Source organism: Sciurus vulgaris (genome assembly GCF_902686455.1).
Source record: "Sciurus vulgaris genome assembly, chromosome: 10".
Classification (NCBI taxonomy): Eukaryota; Metazoa; Chordata; class Mammalia; order Rodentia; family Sciuridae; genus Sciurus; species Sciurus vulgaris.
Window position 1 is genome coordinate 46,919,339 of NC_136470.1, and position 20,987 is coordinate 46,940,325.

At 37.0% G+C, this 20,987-nt stretch overlaps 1 protein-coding gene and 2 pseudogenes across 3 annotated transcripts in view; 2 read left to right on the forward strand and 1 right to left on the reverse strand.

Moving 5' to 3' along the window:
• Nucleotides 1-1,548: 1,548 nt before the first annotated feature.
• The window catches only part of LOC306637612 (uncharacterized protein), a gene marked incomplete at both ends in the record, with an annotated part of 28,242 nt that continues 8,803 nt past the window's right edge, over nt 1,549-20,987 (forward strand). Inside the window, 2 exons of the mRNA XM_079100414.1 lie at nt 1,549-2,469; nt 2,946-2,953. Coding sequence (XP_078956540.1) covers nt 1,549-2,469; nt 2,946-2,953 — 929 coding nt within the window. The remainder of the gene's footprint in view (nt 2,470-2,945; nt 2,954-20,987) is intronic.
• Nucleotides 5,517-6,744, reverse strand: LOC306637780 (cardiolipin synthase (CMP-forming)-like; annotated as a pseudogene). Its single transcript has one exon. The product of its transcript is annotated as a cardiolipin synthase (CMP-forming)-like (transcript).
• Nucleotides 7,060-9,078, forward strand: LOC306637784 (adenylate kinase 4, mitochondrial-like; annotated as a pseudogene). Its single transcript has one exon. The product of its transcript is annotated as an adenylate kinase 4, mitochondrial-like (transcript).

The window sequence follows — 20,987 nt, forward strand, 5'->3', positions numbered from 1 at the left end:
ACTTATATTTTTAATTTGTTCTAATTAGTTACACATGACAGTAGAATGCATTTTGATGCATCATATACGATTGATCAACAAATATATGAAAGGATGTTCAGTATCTTTAGCAACTAGAGAAATGAAAATCAAACTATTCTAAAGTTTTATCTCACTCCAGTCAGAATGACAATTATCAAGAATACAAGCAAAAATAAATGGTAAGGATGTGTTGAAAAAGATACACTCATTCATTTCTGATGGGAGTGCTAATTGGTGCAACCACTGTGGAAAGTAATATGGAGATTCCTCAGAAACTTGGAATGGAACCACCATGTGACCCAGATATCCCACTCCTCAGTTTATACTTATAGTTTTTTTTTAATTAGTATCTGTGGATATACGTAATGGTGAGATTCTCTGTAACATATTCATTTATATGCATAGGAAACAGGCCAGATTCGTTGAACTGACTTTCCCTATCCCTTCCGCCCACCATTCATTTCATTCCCCTTTGTTGACTCCTCTGCTCTTACTTCTTTTCTTTATTTTATCCTTTCCCCCATACTCCACACACCTTATTTTGCATTAGCTCCTACATATCAGATAAAACATTTGACCTTTGATTATTTTGGGACTAACTTATTTCACTTAGCATGATAGTCTCCAGTTCTAACCATTTGCCAGCAAATGCTATGAAGTCATTCTTCTTTATAACTTACTAATATTCCATTGTATATATATACCATATACATATTTCTATTCAGTTAACTCTTGAGGGGCACCTAACTTAAGCTGATATCCACAGCTTAGCTATTGTGAATTGTGTTGCTATAAACTTTGCTGTGGCTGCAACACCATACTATGTATACCAAGAAGAGGGAGAGCTGGGTCATATATTGGTTCTCTTCTTATTTTTTTGAGGAATCTCCATACTTCTTTCCAGAGTGGTTGTACTAATATGCAGTCCCACCAACAATGTATGAGTGTATCTTTTACCTCACATCCTCACCAATATTAATTGTTATTTTTTTTCTTGATAATTGTCATTCTGACTGGAGTGAGATGGAATCTCAGTGTAGTTTTAATTTGCATTTCTCTAATGGCTGAAGATGGTGAACTTTTTTTCATCCATTTATTGACCTTTCATATTTCTTCTTTTGAGAAGAGTCTGTTTAGTTCCTTGACCTATTTATTGATTGGGTGATTTGTATGTGTGTAATTAAGTTTTTTGAGCTCATTGTATATCTTGAGTATTAATGCCCTGAGGAGCATGTGGAATAGATTTTCTCATTTGAAGGTTCTCTCTTCACATTCTTGTTTCCTTTGCTGTGAGGAAGCTTTTTAATTTGATGCCATCCCATTTATTTATTTTTGATTTTACTCTTTCCACTTTATGAGTCTTATTAAGAAAGTCAGTTTCTGAACCAACATATGAGAGTGTTGGGGCTACCTAGTTACGTTTTATTCTAGACTTATACTGCATATTTCTCTTTAAAATTCTTTGTGAATGGTTTTGCTTGTTCTTCATGTTCACTGCATTTCATTTCAGGCAAGGTCCAAGAAGATATGGAAAGAGAAAATGCAACATTGCTGACGGAGTTTGTTCTCACAGGACTTCCACACCAAGAAGAGTGGAAAATCGCCCTGTTCCTGGTATTCTTTGTGATCTACCTCATCACCATGGTGGGGAACCTTGGTCTGATTTCCCTTATCTGGAAGGATCCTCACCTTCATATCCCCATGTACTTTCTGCTCGGGCATTTAGCCTTTGTGGATGCTTGGATATCATCCACAGTGACCCCAAAGATGCTGCTCGACATCTTAGAAAAGAGCAACATATCTCTCACTGAATGCATGGCACAATTTTTCTCATTTGCAAGCAGTGTAACCACAGAGTGTTTCCTCTTAGCAGCAATGGCTTATGATCGCTATGTAGCTATATGTCAACCTTTACTGTATCCTGTGATTATGACCAATAGACTGTGCATTTGGCTACTAGTTTTGTCATTTGTAGGTGGCTTTTTACATTCACTACTTCATGAAAGCTTCTTATTCAGATTAACCTTCTGCAATTCCAATATAGTCCATCACTTTTTCTGTGAGGTTATACAATTGTTGAAGATTTCTTGTACTGATCCTTCTATCAATTATCTAATGCTTTTTATTTTCTCTGGTTCAATTCAAGTATTCAGTATTGTGACTATTCTTGTTTCTTATTCACTAGTTCTCTTTACAATTTTAAGAAAGAAATCTGAAAAGGGCATGAGAAAAGCCTTCTCCACCTGTGGAGCCCATCTCTTTTCTGTGACTTTATACTATGTCCCTCTTCTCTTCATGTACGTGCATCCTGCATCTTCACAAGCAGATGATCAAGATATGTTCTTCTCTATATTTTACAGTATCATAATTCCTGTGCTAAACCCCGTCATATACAGCCTGAGAAACAAGCAGGTCATAGATTCAATAACAAAAATGTTCAAAAGGAATGTTTAGCTCTAATGTTAGTATCAGTTCTCCTTTTATTAAAACAGTTACAAAAATAATGGAATCCAATTGTGTATGTCTTCAATGGTGTTGAAAGGTTTTTGAAATTTTAGTCTTCCTAGAATGTTAATGAATTAAGGTTTGTGCCTACTTTGCTCCTTAAAACATTTTTATATACTATTCTTAAGCATTTAAGGAATTTAATCAATTTTTATATCACCATTGAATAATTAAAGCAGAAACAAGTGATAAAATATACAGGCTTATATGTTGTCACATTATAAACACATGAAGTATTAAAAATGTGTGGTTATACTCAAGAGAACATGAATATGAGACTTTTTACAGAGAGTAGGGCTGTAGAGCCTGGAATTCTTCCCACAGTTATTCCACAATGGTGGCAGATTGATGTTTGAAGGGTAGAAGAAAATCTCAGCAAATGTACCAGCCATCAAAATGTCTTTTATTCCAATTTTTAGGTAACAGGGTAATTTTTATTTCTCGGAACTATTCAACTCACATATTACACAGATAAAAATAGAATATAATCTGAAAAACGAAAAGAGAATCAGAACAGATAACATAGGGATAAACAATAAGAAGATGTTCTTAGCTCATTGTGCTTCTCTGGGTAAAAGGAATAGGTGAGTTGTCTCTGTGTCTCATCTGCCTTCTAAGGAATTTTCTTGCAGTGTTTGTTATTTTCTGAACAATCTGAAGACCTTTCTATTTCAGAAAAGTTATAGATTCAGGAATTAAGTATGTGCGGTCAAGGTTAAAAAAAGTGTCAGAATAGTAAGGAAATGATTTTAATCTGCCCCAAAATGTCAAAGTGTGAAAAAATTCAATAACACTTAGATTACTTAAATTTGTAGTTCACACAGTAGGCTCTAAATGCATATTAGCAACTATCTAATAAAGGTAAGATAATGTGGTGCCATAGTGCCTAGATCTATCTCTGATTTAAAGCTTCCATGGTGTATTTCCAGATTACCTAAATGAGGATATGGTTCACTTACTGGAAACATGTAGCAGTTTGTTTATTCTTAGGCCAAAATCACCCCTGGATAAATGATTGGGGGCCCCAAAGATCTTCATAGATTACAATTTGTAGATCTACTTCTTTTTACATTATTGCATGCATAGCACAGTGGCTTACATGTAAGAAAACCTAAATAAGTATTTGTGAAATTTTTTAAAATTAAAATGAAGTTAATGCACAAATGCATAGAATTCAGAAATATGCATCACAATATGTATCACTCTTTCCCAGTCTTAAAATGAATCCATGGAAAGACTTGGGCCTGGAATGACTGCTCTATGTTAATTCATATTCCTTCACAAATGAAGCATTGTGAATTAAAAATGAAGTACATATGTTTTTAACACTTGGATTGAGTCCTGCAATAGACTATGATAAAATTCCAGTTATATGTTTGGTTGAAATGACACAACCCATAGAAGTGTTTAAACTAAAGTGTCATTGTTTGGTATTTCTGGAGGCCCACATCCCAAAGGTAGAGTGCATTCACTGTTTTTGTTTCCTGGAGAGATACCACCAAATCCCAGGAAATGAGAGAGTAGATCACCTTTAGGCTATTGTTCCTTCCCTGCCCAGAGTACCCATGTCATTGCACATGTGTAGCTTGTTTATTTGTAATGCTATATTATATTCCCATTGCTTTGATGGTTTTCTATGAATTACCTAGGTTTTTGCTTGTATAGTTACTGTTATACCAGAAAAACAAAACTGATAATACTATCAACTCTATCTCTTCTGCTACCAGTAAGGACTATTGTTATAATTTGCTTTTCCTTTGAGGAGAAGGTAGTTATTAAAGAATTAATATATGGGTAGGGTATGTGACCTGTCAAGTCTTTTGTTTTAGGTGAGTAAGCGACAAATGGTTATGAACCTGTCACCAACTCAGAATTCCTCTGCAGTATTCTCTTGCACATTTCAGGTCTCCTAATTCCTCTCTTTTTCAAAGTAATCCCACTACTTTATGCCTTCAGAAATTTACCTAAATCACTAGTTCCTGGGTGTGATCCCATCCCCAATTCTGTTGTATATTTATTCCTAATTTATGGGCACTATGTTTGCTATTTCAGTGGACACCTAAGAGTGAATTAAAATTCACATTATTCCAACTCCTGGTTTTTGACAAGATATTCAACATTTGGCTTTTGCCTTAAATTATGAAAAGACACGCATAAAACTTAACACATTTAGATGTAAAGGATGACATCATTCAGCAAAATTCAGCTGGTTGACTGGAATATTGTTCATATTGGATTAAAATCATTTTATGGATATTCTGAAAAAAAAGTAAAAAGACTTTATTGTGATGATCCTTTCATTTTTTTACCTTGGATGTTGAAAATAATTGAGAGTTTCTCTCTCTATATACCTACATTTCTCATCATGCAAAATCTACTACTATATCATGCAAATATATATGGGCAAAATCATGCTATATCATACAAAAACAGTTTTAAGATTTAAGCAAACTCAAACATTAATCAAAATAAACTTCTCCCCAAAATCTAGATTTTGAACCAGGCATGGCAGAGCCGTATTCATGAATTTCTTGCATATGAGTACTGGCAGCATACAAACCTAACTGATTTATGTTTTTTTTTTTTTTTGAAGGTACAGTTTTTTTTCCAGCTTTTACTTCTTTAACATCTTAACGAAAGATTTCCCAAAGTTTAAAAAAATCTTTGAAAAATATACAGTTTCATATTATTTACACAGTATATGAGTACAGGTTCCAATATCATACAAATATTGTTAGGTTAGAAACACAGTTGGAAGGCATGATGTAACTCACTGCTTTTAGAAGAAAGGGCTAATGGAAAAGTTCTCATATTTCAACAGTCTTTGTTACTTGTTATCCTGATATATAAACTATTAGACACCTGAGAGGCTGGAAGACTACTGAACATGAGCTTCAACACCTTCTATTTTGTTTGATCTTATTTATTTTCAAAACTTACCCCATTTATACCTCTTTACAACTTCGCTTCATTCACAGCTAAGCTAACTTTATTCTCATTATCCTAAATGATCAAATATTAGCCACATGAACTGTTAATGTGTACACAGATCTAAAAAAAATCAAACATAAAAATGAATAGCCAAATTGTATAAGATGTATTTAATCCCAGGGAACTCACTATGGCTTTAAAAGCAATGTAGGTTCTAGAAACAGGTGTCAACACTTCAGTTTCCATGCTCTGAACTGCATTTTTAAAAAACATTAAAAAAGGACTGACAATATTATTGGAATAATTCATCTCTTACCATCAAGAATCCTAAGATTAAAAATTCTAAATTATAGTTTTATTTATATTTAAAAATACATTGAAAATTCTGCATATGCCCATGATCAAGCTTATTTTCAATGCACATTACTTCAATTTTGATGACATGGTTTGTTCTGACAAGTCCTTTTGCAAGCTGAACACCAAAAACAGGGAAAATCCTATAGTTTTTCACTGGCATAGGGGCCCAATGATGTATATTGCTTCACTGCTAATGGTGATGAGTGACTCTCATCTGCCTTTTATCACCTGAACAGTTTTCCGACCGTAATGATAATAACTGTAAGCTGATGCGCCTGTGGTGAAAGCTGTAAAATACCAAAGCATCTGAAGATAAATGCTATCAGCATAATTGAAAACTGGAGCTGCCAAAGAAGCTGCCACCAAGATTAACTGCACTGCTGTGTTCACCTTGCTGATGAACGCTGGTTTTAACCTAGCAGTAGCATAACAAGGATTGAAATAGTTAAGTGTTCGTGGTGTTGGAAGAGTTCCATATCTGACATAAAAAACAGCAGCAATCAACATTACGGCTCTTGAAATTATCATATAAGTAAGTGGAACAAATTGGTTAGCCCAGCTAAAGCAAAAACTCTTAGTGCAACATTAAAATCTTCTTCAATCATCAAATATCCCCAAACTGGGGCCAAGCCCAATTCTTGTCATTGACTACATATTTGGGATTGTCCATGGATTTTCATACGGACTGGCGGAGCTCGCCTCCGCGGCGGCGTCCCCTCCTGCTGCAGGCCGGGGGCTTGCCCGGCTCCAGGCAGCCGCAGGGCAAGAGTGGCCAGGTGCAGCGACCAGTGCTTGGCCTGGCAGCTCCGGCAGCAGGGCCTGTTGGTAGCGCCCCTCACCCGGCCGCACAGCTAGTACCCAGGTGGCCGCATGCAGGGCCCCCCACGAGCCACGCGCCCAGTGGGAGGCCAGCATGGCCCTGCAGCCGTGCAGCAGGGACAGAGGCGGTGAGAGATCTGCAGCCCGGGTCACCGGCCAGCTGCTTCTCCATAGAGACCCCGCAATGCCAGGGAAGCACTGACGGTGCTGCTTCCAAACTCGATTGATGTTGTTTTGAGAGTGTTTGTGTGGGACACTTTTGAAACTGTGAGTCTCAATTATTTTGTGTGCATCAGAATAATGTAGAGAGTTATGCAAACACAGAATGATTTACTCTTATCTCTGAAGTGTCTGATTCAGCAATGTTCATGCCTTTGAGGTGAGATCAAACTTTGAGAATTGTTTTAAATATGCAGCTAAAGTCCCCGCGTGAGCAGAGGGTGCCTGAGGCAGGGGCCAAACACCAAAGTTCCCGGGGCTGCCTCTGGGGCCGCTGTCTAGGATGCCTGTTGGGCCACCCAACTCCTCTAGAAGGCCATGGCTTCCAAACTCCTGCGCGCGGTCATCCTAGGGCCGCCTGACTCGGGCAAGGGCACCGTGTGCCAGAGGATCGCCCAGAACTTTGGCCTCCAGCATCTCTCCAGTGGCCACTTATTGCGGGAGAACCTCAAAGCCAACACGAAAGTTGGTGACGTGGCAAGGCAGTACCTGGAGAAAGGTCTTTTGGTTCTAGACCATGTGATCACACTCCTAATGATGTCAGAGCTGGAGCTCAGGAGCGGCCAACACTGGCTACTGGATGGTTTTCCAAGGACATTAGTACAGACTGAAGCCCTTGACAAAATATGTGACCTGGATCTAGTGATCAGTTTGAATATTCCATTTGAAACACTTAAAGATCCTCTCAGTCAACGTTGGATTCACCCTCCTAGTGGAAGGGTCTATAACTTGGACTTCAACCACCTCATATGCATGGAATTGATGACATCACTGGTGAGCCACTAGTCCAGCAGGAGGATGATAAGCCTGGAGCAGGAGGATGATAAGTCTTGCTGCCAGGCTAAGACGGTACAAAGATGCAGCCAAACCAGTCATCGAACTATACAAGAGCCAAGGGGTGCTCCACCAATTTTCTGGGACGGAGACTAACAAAATCTGGCCTTATGTTTACACACTGTTCTCCAATAAGATCACACCTATTCAGTCCAAAAAAGCCTACTGAGCCTGCCCAGTGGAAGAGACAGGAAGATTTGGTTATTCATTCAATCGTGTGTGTAGCATTGATGCTTTGTCCAAATTAGAAGTCAGCTGAGATAGCTTACAGCATCTTTTCTGTTTAAATGGCGAACTGATAGGAAAACTAGTGAGTAGAAAGAGCTCATGAAGAGGCCCTCCTGTCTTTCAAAAGAAGGCGACTTGACCTGTCAAGCCCTTCACAAGCAAGCAAGTGCAGGCTGGATTTCACTGGATTTCAGGTGTCTATCCTACACTCTAGCTGGGTTTGGACAGCCAAGCTGTTGCTATAATAGCCTTTATTTATTTATTTTTTTTGCATGGGATGATGGTGGTCTCTGTTTCTCCCCGACCCTTCAAATGCTGTATTGAAACACAGAACCAATAACCCTGAGAATGCGGAGGGCTCTAATATGGGCTTTGCCACAGTTCTCTGCTTTGTTCCCCCTGATAACAGTGGAATTAAAGCTTTATTGCTCTTAGTGGTTGCTTCTCTCTTAAGTGACTGTGTCCACAATTCATTTTTTCTGCTAAGAGTAATGCCTTTCATCTATGTTCTGCCATGCTCCATGGAGTTCCTCCTTTGCTGACAGACATCCTGGAATGAAAGGATTTGGTATCTACCGACTTTGTTTTCTTACATCTGTTTTCTCTCTTCCTAGGACATTAAATATAGCTTATTAAATAATGCAGATAGTTGCTGCATTTATCCCTCTCAAATTTCTCTATGAACCGAGAGATAGGGACTACATTGAATCTCTTCATGCATCAGGAACTGAACAATACAGAGGGTCTTATTTAAATGCTGGTCTGATTCTCATGGGCTTGCTCTGCTCCTTTTATTGTGAAAAAAATTACCATCCCCCACCACCTGCCATCAAATCTTTTGGAATCCTCAAAAACTAACCTACAGAAACGTTGAAAGATCATATTTTGTGTATAGAAGAAATAAGACCATATGGAATTACTGGACTGATAGAATAGTTAAGCTTTTTATTCAAGACAACAAAATGAATTTTGAACATGCGGCTAAATATTGATGGTGACAGTGTTTTTCTCCTGTGAATGATCCAAGCAGATTTATAAATAGTCTTTAAAGGGAACAGAGCCTTGTGGGATTGAGGAAAATATTGCACTAGCTGTATCTAGATTAAGTCTGACAGCTTTACAATGATGGGAAAACAAACAGTCCCCCACACCCGTATTCCAAAGATGCAGTCTATAGGGAGGCCATGTAGTCTAGAAATAAAAATATTATTATTTTACCATTAAAAAATGCAGCTAAGAAAAATTTTATAATATCAAAATATATTAAGGACCTGTCCAACTGTACTTTCCAACACCACACATTCTCTAATTCATTAGCACTGTGCAGATGTTCTAAGTTTGTACTCTTTTCTTTGTATTTTCTTCCATATTTTGAGTAGGTGCATGAGGGATTGAAAGGGCATGACATGTTTCAAGAGAAAGTATTGTCAGATATTTTATAATTTTTTTCTTTCAAAGGAATATCGAGGGCAGTGAGAATCAATCAAACTCTATGAGCACATTTCAGTATATTAAAGAGAGATCTTTATGAATTTCAAAAATATTGTCATTGTTGATCAATATTTGGACCCTCAGTCTCATTCTCTGTATAGCATATGATCCAGTTGTCGAAATTACACAGTTTAATAATTTTGAGAAGGTATCTATACGTGAGAGTTATTTGAAGACAATAGCTAACAAATACATCATGCTATTTCCCTATACTATTGAAGAGGATAAAACAAATGCACTAAATTTAGTGAACATGGAATTTTGTGAACATGGAATTTTAGTGAACATGGAATTTTAGGGCTGTCCAGAGAAACAGTTATTATGTATATGAGTATATATGTATGTATATACCTATCTATGTTTTTCATTATATAACTATTTATTATAATTAAATGAAATGCAAATCAAACCCACAATAAGATACCACTTTAGAAACACTAGGATGACTAAAATTTATAAAGAAAACAAGTATTGGTAATGTTATAGAAAAAATAACACTTTCATGTAATATTTGTGAGACTGAAAAATGCTGCAACCATTTTGAAAAACAGCCTGACAGTTTCTTAAAATGTTAAGCATAGGGTCAGTATGACCCAGCAAATCTATTCTCAAAGGAATTGAAAACACATGTCCACACAAACATTTTTACATAAATATTAGTGTGGCATGATTCCTTACAGTGAGAAAGCTAGAAAAATCCATGTGTCCATCAAATAAATTGATGAACAAAAATGTTGTTTATCTATACAATGAAATATTGTTTGGTTTTAAAAGGGAATGAGGTCCTGGAAATATCATGCTAAGTGAATAACAGACACAAAGGCTACATGCTCTATGTCTCCATTTACATGTATTGGCCAGAATAGGTGAATCCATGGAGACATAAAGTGAATTAATGTTTGCCAGAGTCTTGAGGGAGGGAGGGGTGAGAAGGGACTGCTTCCTAATGAGTATGGGATTTCTTTTAAGGGTGATGAAAATGTTCCACAATTAAACCATGGTGATGGTTGCACAACTCTGAATTTACTAAAATTCATTGACTCGGACATTTTAAAAGGGTGAATTTATGGGAGATAAATTACATCTCAATAAAGCTGAAAAAAAGAGACATGCTAGGCTCTGAGGATGCAAATATGAGGAAAATGGCAAACTCTCCTTTGGAACCTACTATTTAGTTGGTGGAAGTAATTAAAATGGCCAAAGTACCAAAAGCATTATAGAGATTTAATGCAATTCCAATTAAAATCCTACTGACTTTACTCATAGAAATAGAAAAAGCAATTATGAAATTCACTTGTAAAAATAAGAGACCCAGAATAGCCAAAACAATGCTTAGCAAGAAGAGTGAAGCAGGAGGCATCACAATACTGACCTTAAACTATACTACAGAACTATGATAACAAAATGGCATGGTATTGGCATCAAAATAGGCATGTAGATCAATGGTACAGAATAGAGGACACAGAAAAACCCACATAAATACAGTAATCTCATACTAGACAAAGGCACCAAAAACATACATTGGAGAAAAGATAGTTTCTTCAACAAATGGGGCTGAGAAAACTGGAAATTCATATGCAGCAAAATGAAATTAAATCCCTATTCTCACCCTGCACAAAGTTCAACTCAAAGTGGATCAAGGACTTAGGAATTAGACCAGAAACCCTGAACCTAATAGAAGAAAAATCAGGTCCAAATCTTCATCATTCCATCCCTTAAATATAAAAATAATGTTTTCTTATGAACAACATTGAACTATTCACCTTGGCAAAAAAGTGTACATTTGCATGTTTCCTACATATTTTAACTTGAATGTATTTATGAATATTCATGTTTCCTGATTACCTTTTCATTCCTTAACCTTAGTTCTAGCCCTAAGAGAAATTCTGTGATAAACCTACACTTACCCCAACACCTGTAGCTGATTGTGCTTGAAACCATAATACTTAGGTGGATATTTATGGGCATTTTTGCTTTCATGATTCATTTTTCACTGCATAATATAAAGAGATTCACTTTTATGCATATAAATATAAATTACTGTTGCATGCTTCCTTTAAGAAAAGTGTTCATGTGACTAACAATGAACTATTCCACATGGAAAAAATGTACATTTCTATATATTTTTCTAAATGTTTTCACACTTACATTCTAATGAATATTCATGTTTTCTGGTATACCCTCCATTCCCTGATCATAAACATAGCTCCACCCCAAATTGGGGCTAAGAAAACTACCTAAATATCTGCAGCTGATTGGACATGAAACCATAGCTACTTAGATTATGGTTTCCAAGCATTTTGATTTCCATTTCCATGATTCAATTTTCACTGTACATTCACAAATTGATTCACATTTATGCATAAAAAGAGAGACATTAACCTGGATTATCTGAGTGGGCACAAGAGGTTTTAGAGAAGTGGAAGAGGGTGATAGAGAGTCATTGTCAAGAAAAGGTGTATGACAGAAGAAGGCACAAATACAAGCACCAATGCTTTGGAGATGGAGGAAGGAGGCAAAGGTGTGGATGGCTTCTAGAAGTCCAGCTTCTCCCCCCTGAACTCAGAAAGGAGTGCAATCCTGCTAACCTGGTGATTTAAGCCTAGTGAGATTAGTGTCAGAATCCTACAAAAGTCCATATGAGTCTGATGTTCTCAGGCAATCACAGCAGCAATCAAGAACCTGTTCAAGAAAAAATGACCAGGTAGAGAAGGTTACATTCCAAACTGCTTGAAGGCAGGGGACAAGGAAAAGAGGACAAAGAGCATCCCTTTCAGGTCAGTTAAAAAAAAAAAAAGAAAAAAAGAAAGAAATCCTACTGGGATTTAATATTGGATTCTCAGAATGGCCCAGAAGTTTCCATAGAATAAAATTTTTAAAAATAAGAAAAGAAAAACCCACTGTTAGCACTGGAAGTTGCTGATGCAGATCTACCACCGGCAGGTTGTAGAGAAATACAAAGAGAGTTTGCATTTCATGTGGCATCAAGTTGCATCTTGAAGAAGAGAGGATAGTGATTGGTGACATTGTTGAGATGATCCAGAGGGTGAAGCATTTTACTTTCATGGGAGAGGGATGCTTTGTGTCTCCCAGTGATGTACAGAGAGCAAGGTCAGTCACCATCATTATCCACTGTGCTATGGTGGCTTACAGGTGTGGGTTCAAACATAAGTACCTAGACTTGTGTAATTCCAACTGGGTAAGAAAACCTGACCTAGTAGTGGCCCACCATGTGAACCAAAGTGTGACTAGAAAATCAGGCGAAATTCTGGTGTGCAGAGTATTGTATCCAGGGGAATTCATGACACTCAAACCCGAGAGATCCTGGGTGTCTTTCACACTTTGAGTCTCATGGTTCTCAGAACCAGCTGGGTATGACAGAGGACTTGATAGGGTAGGGAAGGTGTGAATGTGTGTGCACTCTGAGACAGCACAGGTGGCTGAGATACAAGAGCCATGGAGGTGGGGGCGGGCAAAGGACAGGCTCCTCTGTCACTTAAGTGGAACCCAGGGGAGATTCAAGTGGTACAGATGCCTAGTAAAAACCAGAGGCAGCTGGGCTTTGGAGGTATGATGATTTAAAAACTTCACCAAACATCATCACAGAAAGCACCAGGGGTCTAGCTAGACTCAAACCCTACCTCTAGGAGTTCTGCCTCTTGGAACCCCTTTCACAGAACTCTACTGTGATCCCTTACTCTGAGTGGAGTGGACAGCACCCTCCAACCTGCCCCAACTCATACTACTAGAAGAGAAGCTGAGACCTGGCAACAATGACAAGTTCCACAAAAAGAAGGACCTGACTGCACCTGGATAATACTCTTGCATGCAACATATATCTCAAGAAAAAATAGCAATAAAGACAAATGGGAACTGACAACCAGCATATAATATTGTAGATAATTTTTCAATCATTGCAATGGAAACAATCCTTTAATTTTCCATCCTCTACCTGTCTCTCTCTTTTTTTAAACTTTTGTGTGCTGAATGGTCCATGAACATTTGAACACATATATATTTTTCTCACTCTTATTATTTCAAGCATTTCTTGAAGGTAGTTATTTTCTAGATTGTGTCTTTTGAAGACTAGGGTTTTTGACTTGTACATCTTGGTTTTATTTTATATTATTTTGATTATTTTATGTCGCTTTTCTCTTGTCTATTTACCTTGATTCTCTTTTTCTCTTTTCTTTCATTAACAGCCAAATTCTATTATTCTCTCTTTCACTATTTCTTTAACTCTTTACTACTACTCTCTCTCATCTTATCTCTCAATTATTACATCCCATATATCCTCTACACTCTCCCTCTTACCTTTTTGAAATAGCAAACCCTTTTGTAAACACAGTATCTCTGCAGTTGGCAATTGCTTACCATACCATTTCTGTTTATAGTGCTAATTAACATTGTAGGTTCCAAATTAGGAACTAAGTATTTAGTTTAATGCTGAATATTGATTGAATTGGTTGTTGTCATTATTTGTTTCCCCTAAAACATGTGGTACTAGAATCTTGAGGAACACTATAAATTCATAGGACAGAAGCTCTGTCACCTCAGATTCTTATTGATAAGTGGGTAGACATACAAACAAGAAGAAAATGCAAGGGGGAAAAATATTCCCCCACAAAAAGAGCAAAATACCTCATTAACAGATTCCACTGGTATTACAGTGGAGGAAATGTCAGAGAAGGAATTTAGAAAGTTCATAGATAAACTGATGTGCAAGGTAAGAGACAATGTAAAGTGAAATCAGAGAGGAAATCCAAAAAGTGAAAGATCACTCCACCAAGGAGATAGAAATCCTGAAGGAGAATCAATCTGAAATTCTTGAAATGAAGGAATCAATAAACCAATTAAAAACTCAATGGAAAACATTATCAGCAGACTTGGCCACTTGAAAGATAGAGTTTCAGGCAATGAAGAAAAAAATATGTCATCTTGAAAATACAGTTGGCCATAAAAAGATGTTAAGTGAACATGAAGAGAACTTTCAAGAAATGTGGGATAACATGAAAAGACCAAATAAAAATTTATCAGGATAGACAAAGACTCAGAGGTACAATATAAAGGAATATACAATCTTCAATTAAATAACACCAGAAAATTTCCCAAGCCTTAAGAATAACATGGGAAATCAAATACAGGAGCCTTACAGGACCCCTAAATATATAGGATTACAACAGACCTACACCCAGGCATATCATTATGAAAATGCCCAACATACAGAATCAGGATAAAAATTTTAAAGACTGCTCAAGAAAAATGTCAGGTCATATTTAGAGGGAAACCAAGCCAGATCCCAGCTGATTTCTAAACCCAGAAATCAACCAACCTAAAAGATAGAAGGTCTTGGAATAATTTATCCCAAGATCTGAAAGATTAAGCTTCAGATTTATGATGAAACAAAAAATTGTTTATCAAGGTAAACATGATAAACAAAAATTAAAAGAATTCACAACTAAAAAGCCTGCACTACAAAACATGTTCAATAAAACATTTCATGAAAGAGAAATGAAAAATAAAATTGAAAACCAGCAAATAGAGAAACTGCATTAGAAGAATGTCTAATCAAGGGAGAAAAGAGTTCAAATTTAAAATAACAAATAAAATGAGAGGGAGTTACAATTATTTCTCAATAACAATATTGAATGTAAATGGCCTAACTTTATCAAACAAAAGACACAGACTGGCAATTGGATTAAAAAGCAAGACCCAGTGATATGTTGTAACCAAGAGACCCGCCTCATAGGCAAAGACATCCACAAACTGAAGAAAAAAGGATGGGAAAAATCATATTCACATGAATCTCATAGCAATCAGGGCTTTCTATCCTGAAGTCAGATAAAGTCAATTTCAAACCAATGTTAATCAGGTTAGTCAGAAGAAACAAAGAAGATCATTTCACACTGCTTAAGGAATGATACATCAACAAGCTATAACAGTTGAAATATTTATGCCCCAAACAGAGTAAGATCTACATATATTGAACAAATACTTCTCAATCTCAGGAACCAAATAGACCACAACACAATAATACTGGGTGACTTCAACACACCTCCCTTACCACTGGATATATCATCCAAACAAAAAATAAACAAAGAAACTATAGAACTAAGAAATACAATTTATAACTTAGACTTAACAGACAAATATGTAATCAATTACTGAATACACTTTCTGCTCAGCAGCACATGGATCGTTTTCCAAAAGAGGTCATATCTTAGGTCACCAAGAAACATTTAGCAAATACCAAAAAATAGAGATAATACCTTGTATTCTATCAGATTATAATGGAATGAAATTAGAAATCAATTAGAAATCAACAATGTAGTAAAAAATAGAAGCTAGTCTAACATCTGGAGATCAATAATATACTACAAAATGATGGGTGGATAGTAGAAGAAATTAGGGATGAATTAAAAATACTTAGAGGTGGATAAGAATACTTACATAACATATCAAATCTCAGGTAGTTATGAGAGGAAAGTTCATAGCACTGTGTAGATATTTGGAATGGGGTCCCACTGAGGGTGAATGGCGGTGATGCCAGGCTCAGAAGGTACAGATCTAATTTTACTTATGATTGTATAAGACGTATATGGGCACATTATCCAATCAGGTTAAGACACTTGTTAAAACCTAACAGAACCAATGGATAGGTAAGCTATACATTGTGCTAATGTAAACAAACCAAGTATCCCTAAGTGATTCTGTCCAGCAACAAGTCTGAGACAAAGGACTGGGGAAGGGCAAGCTCCAGCACACAGCATGAGGTGAGGCAGCATGGGCGAGCTCACATCACAGCTTGCTGTGATGCCCGTTGAGCGAGGTTTTCCCTCAGCTCGTAGCTCAGCTTCAGAAACTGCAAAGGCCTACAATCCATGGACAGTCTTTACCATTTCCTCAGTTTCTCCATCCAGACCGTTAGGTTTATTAAACCATGGCAGTGACTGCTGTCAAATAAACTTGAGGAAAGTTCCCTACAGGACTGAGCTCATTCATTAAAAGAATAGAAAGTTACCAAATAAATAACCTAACATTACATCTCAAGTCCCTGGAAAAAACAATAAGTCAACACTAAAGTCAGAAGACAGGAAACAATTAAAATCATAATGGAAGTTAATGAGATTGAGACACACATACACATACACACAAAGCAATTCAAATAAATCAACAAAACAAAAATTTGTTCTTTGAAAAAAATGAATACAATTAATAAACCCTTAGCCATGCTAACCAAGAAATAAAGGGAAAAAACTCAAATCACTAAAATTGATTATGAAAAAGGAGCTCTCACCACAGACACCACTGAAATATAGAGGATAATCAGAAACTCTCTTGAAAATTATACTCCAATAAAAAATAAAATCTTGAAGACATTACAGATTGCTAGAGACGTATGACCTATGCAAACTGAATCAGGAGGGCACAGAAAATTTAAAAATTAAATGAATCAATTTTGAACAAGAAAATTAAAGATGCCAACAAAGAAAAGTCCAGGGCCATGATTCCTCAGTTGAGTTCTACCAGACCTTCAAAAAAGAACATCAATCCTCCTCAAACTATTGCATGAACTAGAAAAGGAAGGAGTCCTTTCAAACTCATTCTATGAAGCTAATATCACACTGATTCCCAAACCAGACAAATACAATCAAGGAAAGAACACCTCAGACCAATAGCTCTGATGAACATAGATGCAAAAATTCTTAGTAAAATACTGGCAAAAAAACATCAAAAGATAGTACACCATGATCAAATGGGTTTCATTCCAGGGATGCAGGGTAGGTTCAACATATGGAAATCAATAAATGTAATTCATCAGATCAATAGACTTAAAGACAAGAATCACCTAATTATCTCAATAGACACAGAAAATGTGTTTGGCAAAGGAGAATTCATTCATGTTCAAAACACTAGAAAAACTAGGGATAGCAGGAACATACCTCAACATTGAAAGAGCTATATATGCTGAACACAAGACCAGCATCATTATGAATGGAGAAAAACTGAAAACATTTCCTCTAAAAACTAGAACAAGACAGGGATGCCCTCTTTTACCACTTCTATTCAACATAGTCCTTGAAACTGTAGCCAGAGCAATTAGACAAAAGAAAGAAATTAAAGGGATATGTGCAGAAAAAGCTCAAACTGTTCCTATTTGCCAGAGATATGATTCTATATTTAGAAGATTAGAAAAAAAAAAAAACCAGAGGGATCCAAGATGGCGGACTAGAGGGTGACTGCATCTCCTGTCACTCCAGAACCCAGAATTCAAGAAGGGGAGGCATTGAGAGACTCGAACTAACATAGAGCAGCGGGGTGAGTCTCCCCCACCGGGTGAAGCTCTGCCCGGGTGGCAGGCCTGAACAGGGGTGGCTTCTCAGAGCAGGGCAGGGCAGCCAGGGACTTCCCCAAGCAGCCCTGCTCCCTCCGGTGGCAGGATCCTTCCCAGGCCAGCTTCGCAGAGCAGGCCGCCCAGTGAGAGCCTTTCTGCACAGAGCCAGCTCCAAGTCACAGACCCAGCAGCGAGCTATGGCCCACAGGCAGCTTCTGGGACCAGGACAGGGCAGCCAGAGACTTCTCCAGGATAGGGGCAGCTTTCTTTGGAAGCACTGCATTATCAAGTTCCTTCAAGACTTGAGGCTACTAAAGGCTAGGAGGTGATATACTGGAAATCTACAGGAACACTATAAGCCAATAGAGGAAATCTGCAATATCTCAGAGTCCCACTGATATCTGACCAATATGAGAAAACAGGGGAAGAAAATGTCCCAAACAAACCTAGATACTATATCAATAAAACCCAATGACAGCACAGCAGAAGAAATGTCAGAAAGGGAGTTCAGAATGTACATAATTAAAACAATCAGGGAATTTGCTGATGATATGATTATATACTTAGAGGAAGCAGGAAATTCCACCAGAAAACTTTTAGAACTCATAAGTGAATTCAATAAACTAGCGGGATATAAGATCAATGCACATAAATCTAATGCATTTTTATACATAAGTGATGAATCTTTGGAAAGAATAATTAGGAAAACTACCCCATTCACAATAGCCTCGAAAAAAATAAAATACTTGGGAATCAATCTCACAAAAGAGGTGAAAGACCTCTACAATGAAAACTACAGAACACTAAAGAAAGAAATTAAAGAAAATCCTAGAAGATGGAAAGATCTCCCATGTTCGTGGATAGGAAGAATTAATGTTGTCAAAATGGCCATACTACCAAAACTGCTATACAGATTCAATGCAATTCCAAATAAAATCCCAATGACGTACCTTACAGAAATAGAGCAAGCAATCATGAAATTCATCTGGAAGAATAAGAAACCCAGAATAGCTAAAGCAATCCTTAGCAGGAAGAGTGAAACAGGGGGTATCGCAATACCAGGCCTTCAACTCTACTACAAAGCAATAGTAACAAAAACGGCATGGTGTTGGTACCAAAATAGAAAGATGGATCAATGGTACAGAATAGAGGACACGGACACAAACCCAAATAAATACAATTTTCTCATACTAGACAAAGGGGCCAAAAACATGCAATGGAGAAAAGATAGCCTCTTCAACAAATGGTGCTGGGAGAATTGGAAATCCATATGCAACAGAATGAAACTAAACCCCTATCTCTCACCATGCACAAAACTCAACTCAAAATGGATTAAGGACCTCGGAATCAGACCAGAGACCCTGCATCTTAAAGAAGAAAAAGTAGGTCCCGATCTTCAACATGTCGGCCTAGGACCAGACTTCCTCAACAGGACTCCCATAGCACAAGAAATAAAAGCAAGAATCAATAACTGGGATAGATTCAAACTAAAAAGCTTTCTCTCAGCAAAGGAAACTATCAGCAATGGGAAGAAAGAGCCTACAGAGTGGGAGAATATCTTTGCCACTCATACTTCAGATAGAGCACTGATCTCCAGAATCTATAAAGAACTCAAAAAACTCTACACCAAGAATACAAATAATCCAATTGACAAATGGGCTAAGGAAATGAACAGACACTTCACAGAAGAAGATCTACAAGCAATCTACAAACATATGGAAAAATGTTCAACATCTCTAGTAATAAGAGAAATGCAAATCAAAACTACCCTAAGATTCCATCTCACCCCAATTAGAATGGCGATTATAAAGAATACAAGCAACAACAGATGTTGGCAAGGATGTGGGGAGAAAGGTACACTCATACATTGATGGTGGGGCTGCAAATTAGTGCGGCCACTCTGGAAAGCAGTGTGGAGATTCCTCAGAAAGCTTGGAATGGAACCACCATTTGACCCAGCTATCCCACTCCTTGGCCTATACCCAAAGGACTTAAAATCAGCATACTACAGAGATACAGCCACATCAATGTTCATTGCTGCTCAATTCACCATAGCCAGATTGTGGAACCAACCTAGATGTCCTTCAAATGATGAATGGATAGAGAAACTGTGGCATATATATACAATGGAATATTACTCCGCCATGATGAATGATAAAATTTTGGCATTTGCAGGCAAATGGATGAAATTGGAGAATATCATGCTAAGTGAGATAAGCCAATCTCAAAAAAACCAAAGGACGAATGATAGCGCTAATAAGTGGATGATGACATACAATGGGGGTTGGGAGTGGTTAGCATTAGGGTTAGGGTTAGGTTTAGGGTTAGGGTTAAGGAGGATGGCAAGAATGGAGGAAGGAAGGATTGTATAGAGGGAAAAGAGAGGTGGGAGGAAGGAAAAAAATAACAGAATGAATCAAACAACATTACCCTATGTAAATTTATGATTACACAAATGGTATGCCTTGACTCCATGTACAAACAGAGAAACAATATGTATCCCATTTGTTTACAATAAAAAAAAATCTTTAAATTTGTATTTGCCCTCTGACTGCTCTGTTTCTAATACTTTGGCATCAAAATAAAAAATACAATGACCTTAAAAAAAAAAACTACCCAATAAACAATAACAACCTCTGCCAGAAAACTACTAGAACTCATAAAATAATTTAGCAAAATAGCAGGATATAAAATTAACAATCATAAGTCTATTGTGTTCCTATATACCAGTGATGAATGGTCAAAAGAGAAATCAGGAAAACTATCTCATTCACAATAGCCTCAAAAAAAAAAGAAAAATAACATCAAGAAAACTTGGAAATCAATCTTACAAAAGTGGTGAAACACTCTACAATAAGAACTATAGAACACCAAAGAAAGAAATTGAAGAAGAACTTAGAAGATGGAAAGATCTCCCATATTCTTGGATAGGCAGAATTAATATTGTCAAAATGGCCATACTACCAAAAGTGTTATACAGATTTATTGAAATTCCTATTAAAAATCGAGGACATTCTTCATAGAAATAGAAAATGGAGTTATGAATTTCATTTGGAAAAATAAGAGGTCTGTAATATCCAAAGCAATCCTTAGTGAGAAAAGTGAAGCACCAGGCCTCACAATATCAGACTTTACATTATACTACAAAGCTATAGTCACAAAAATAGCATGGTATTGGCACCAAAACGGATATGAAAACCCATGGAACAGAAATGAAGATACAAAGACAAACCCATATAAATACAGT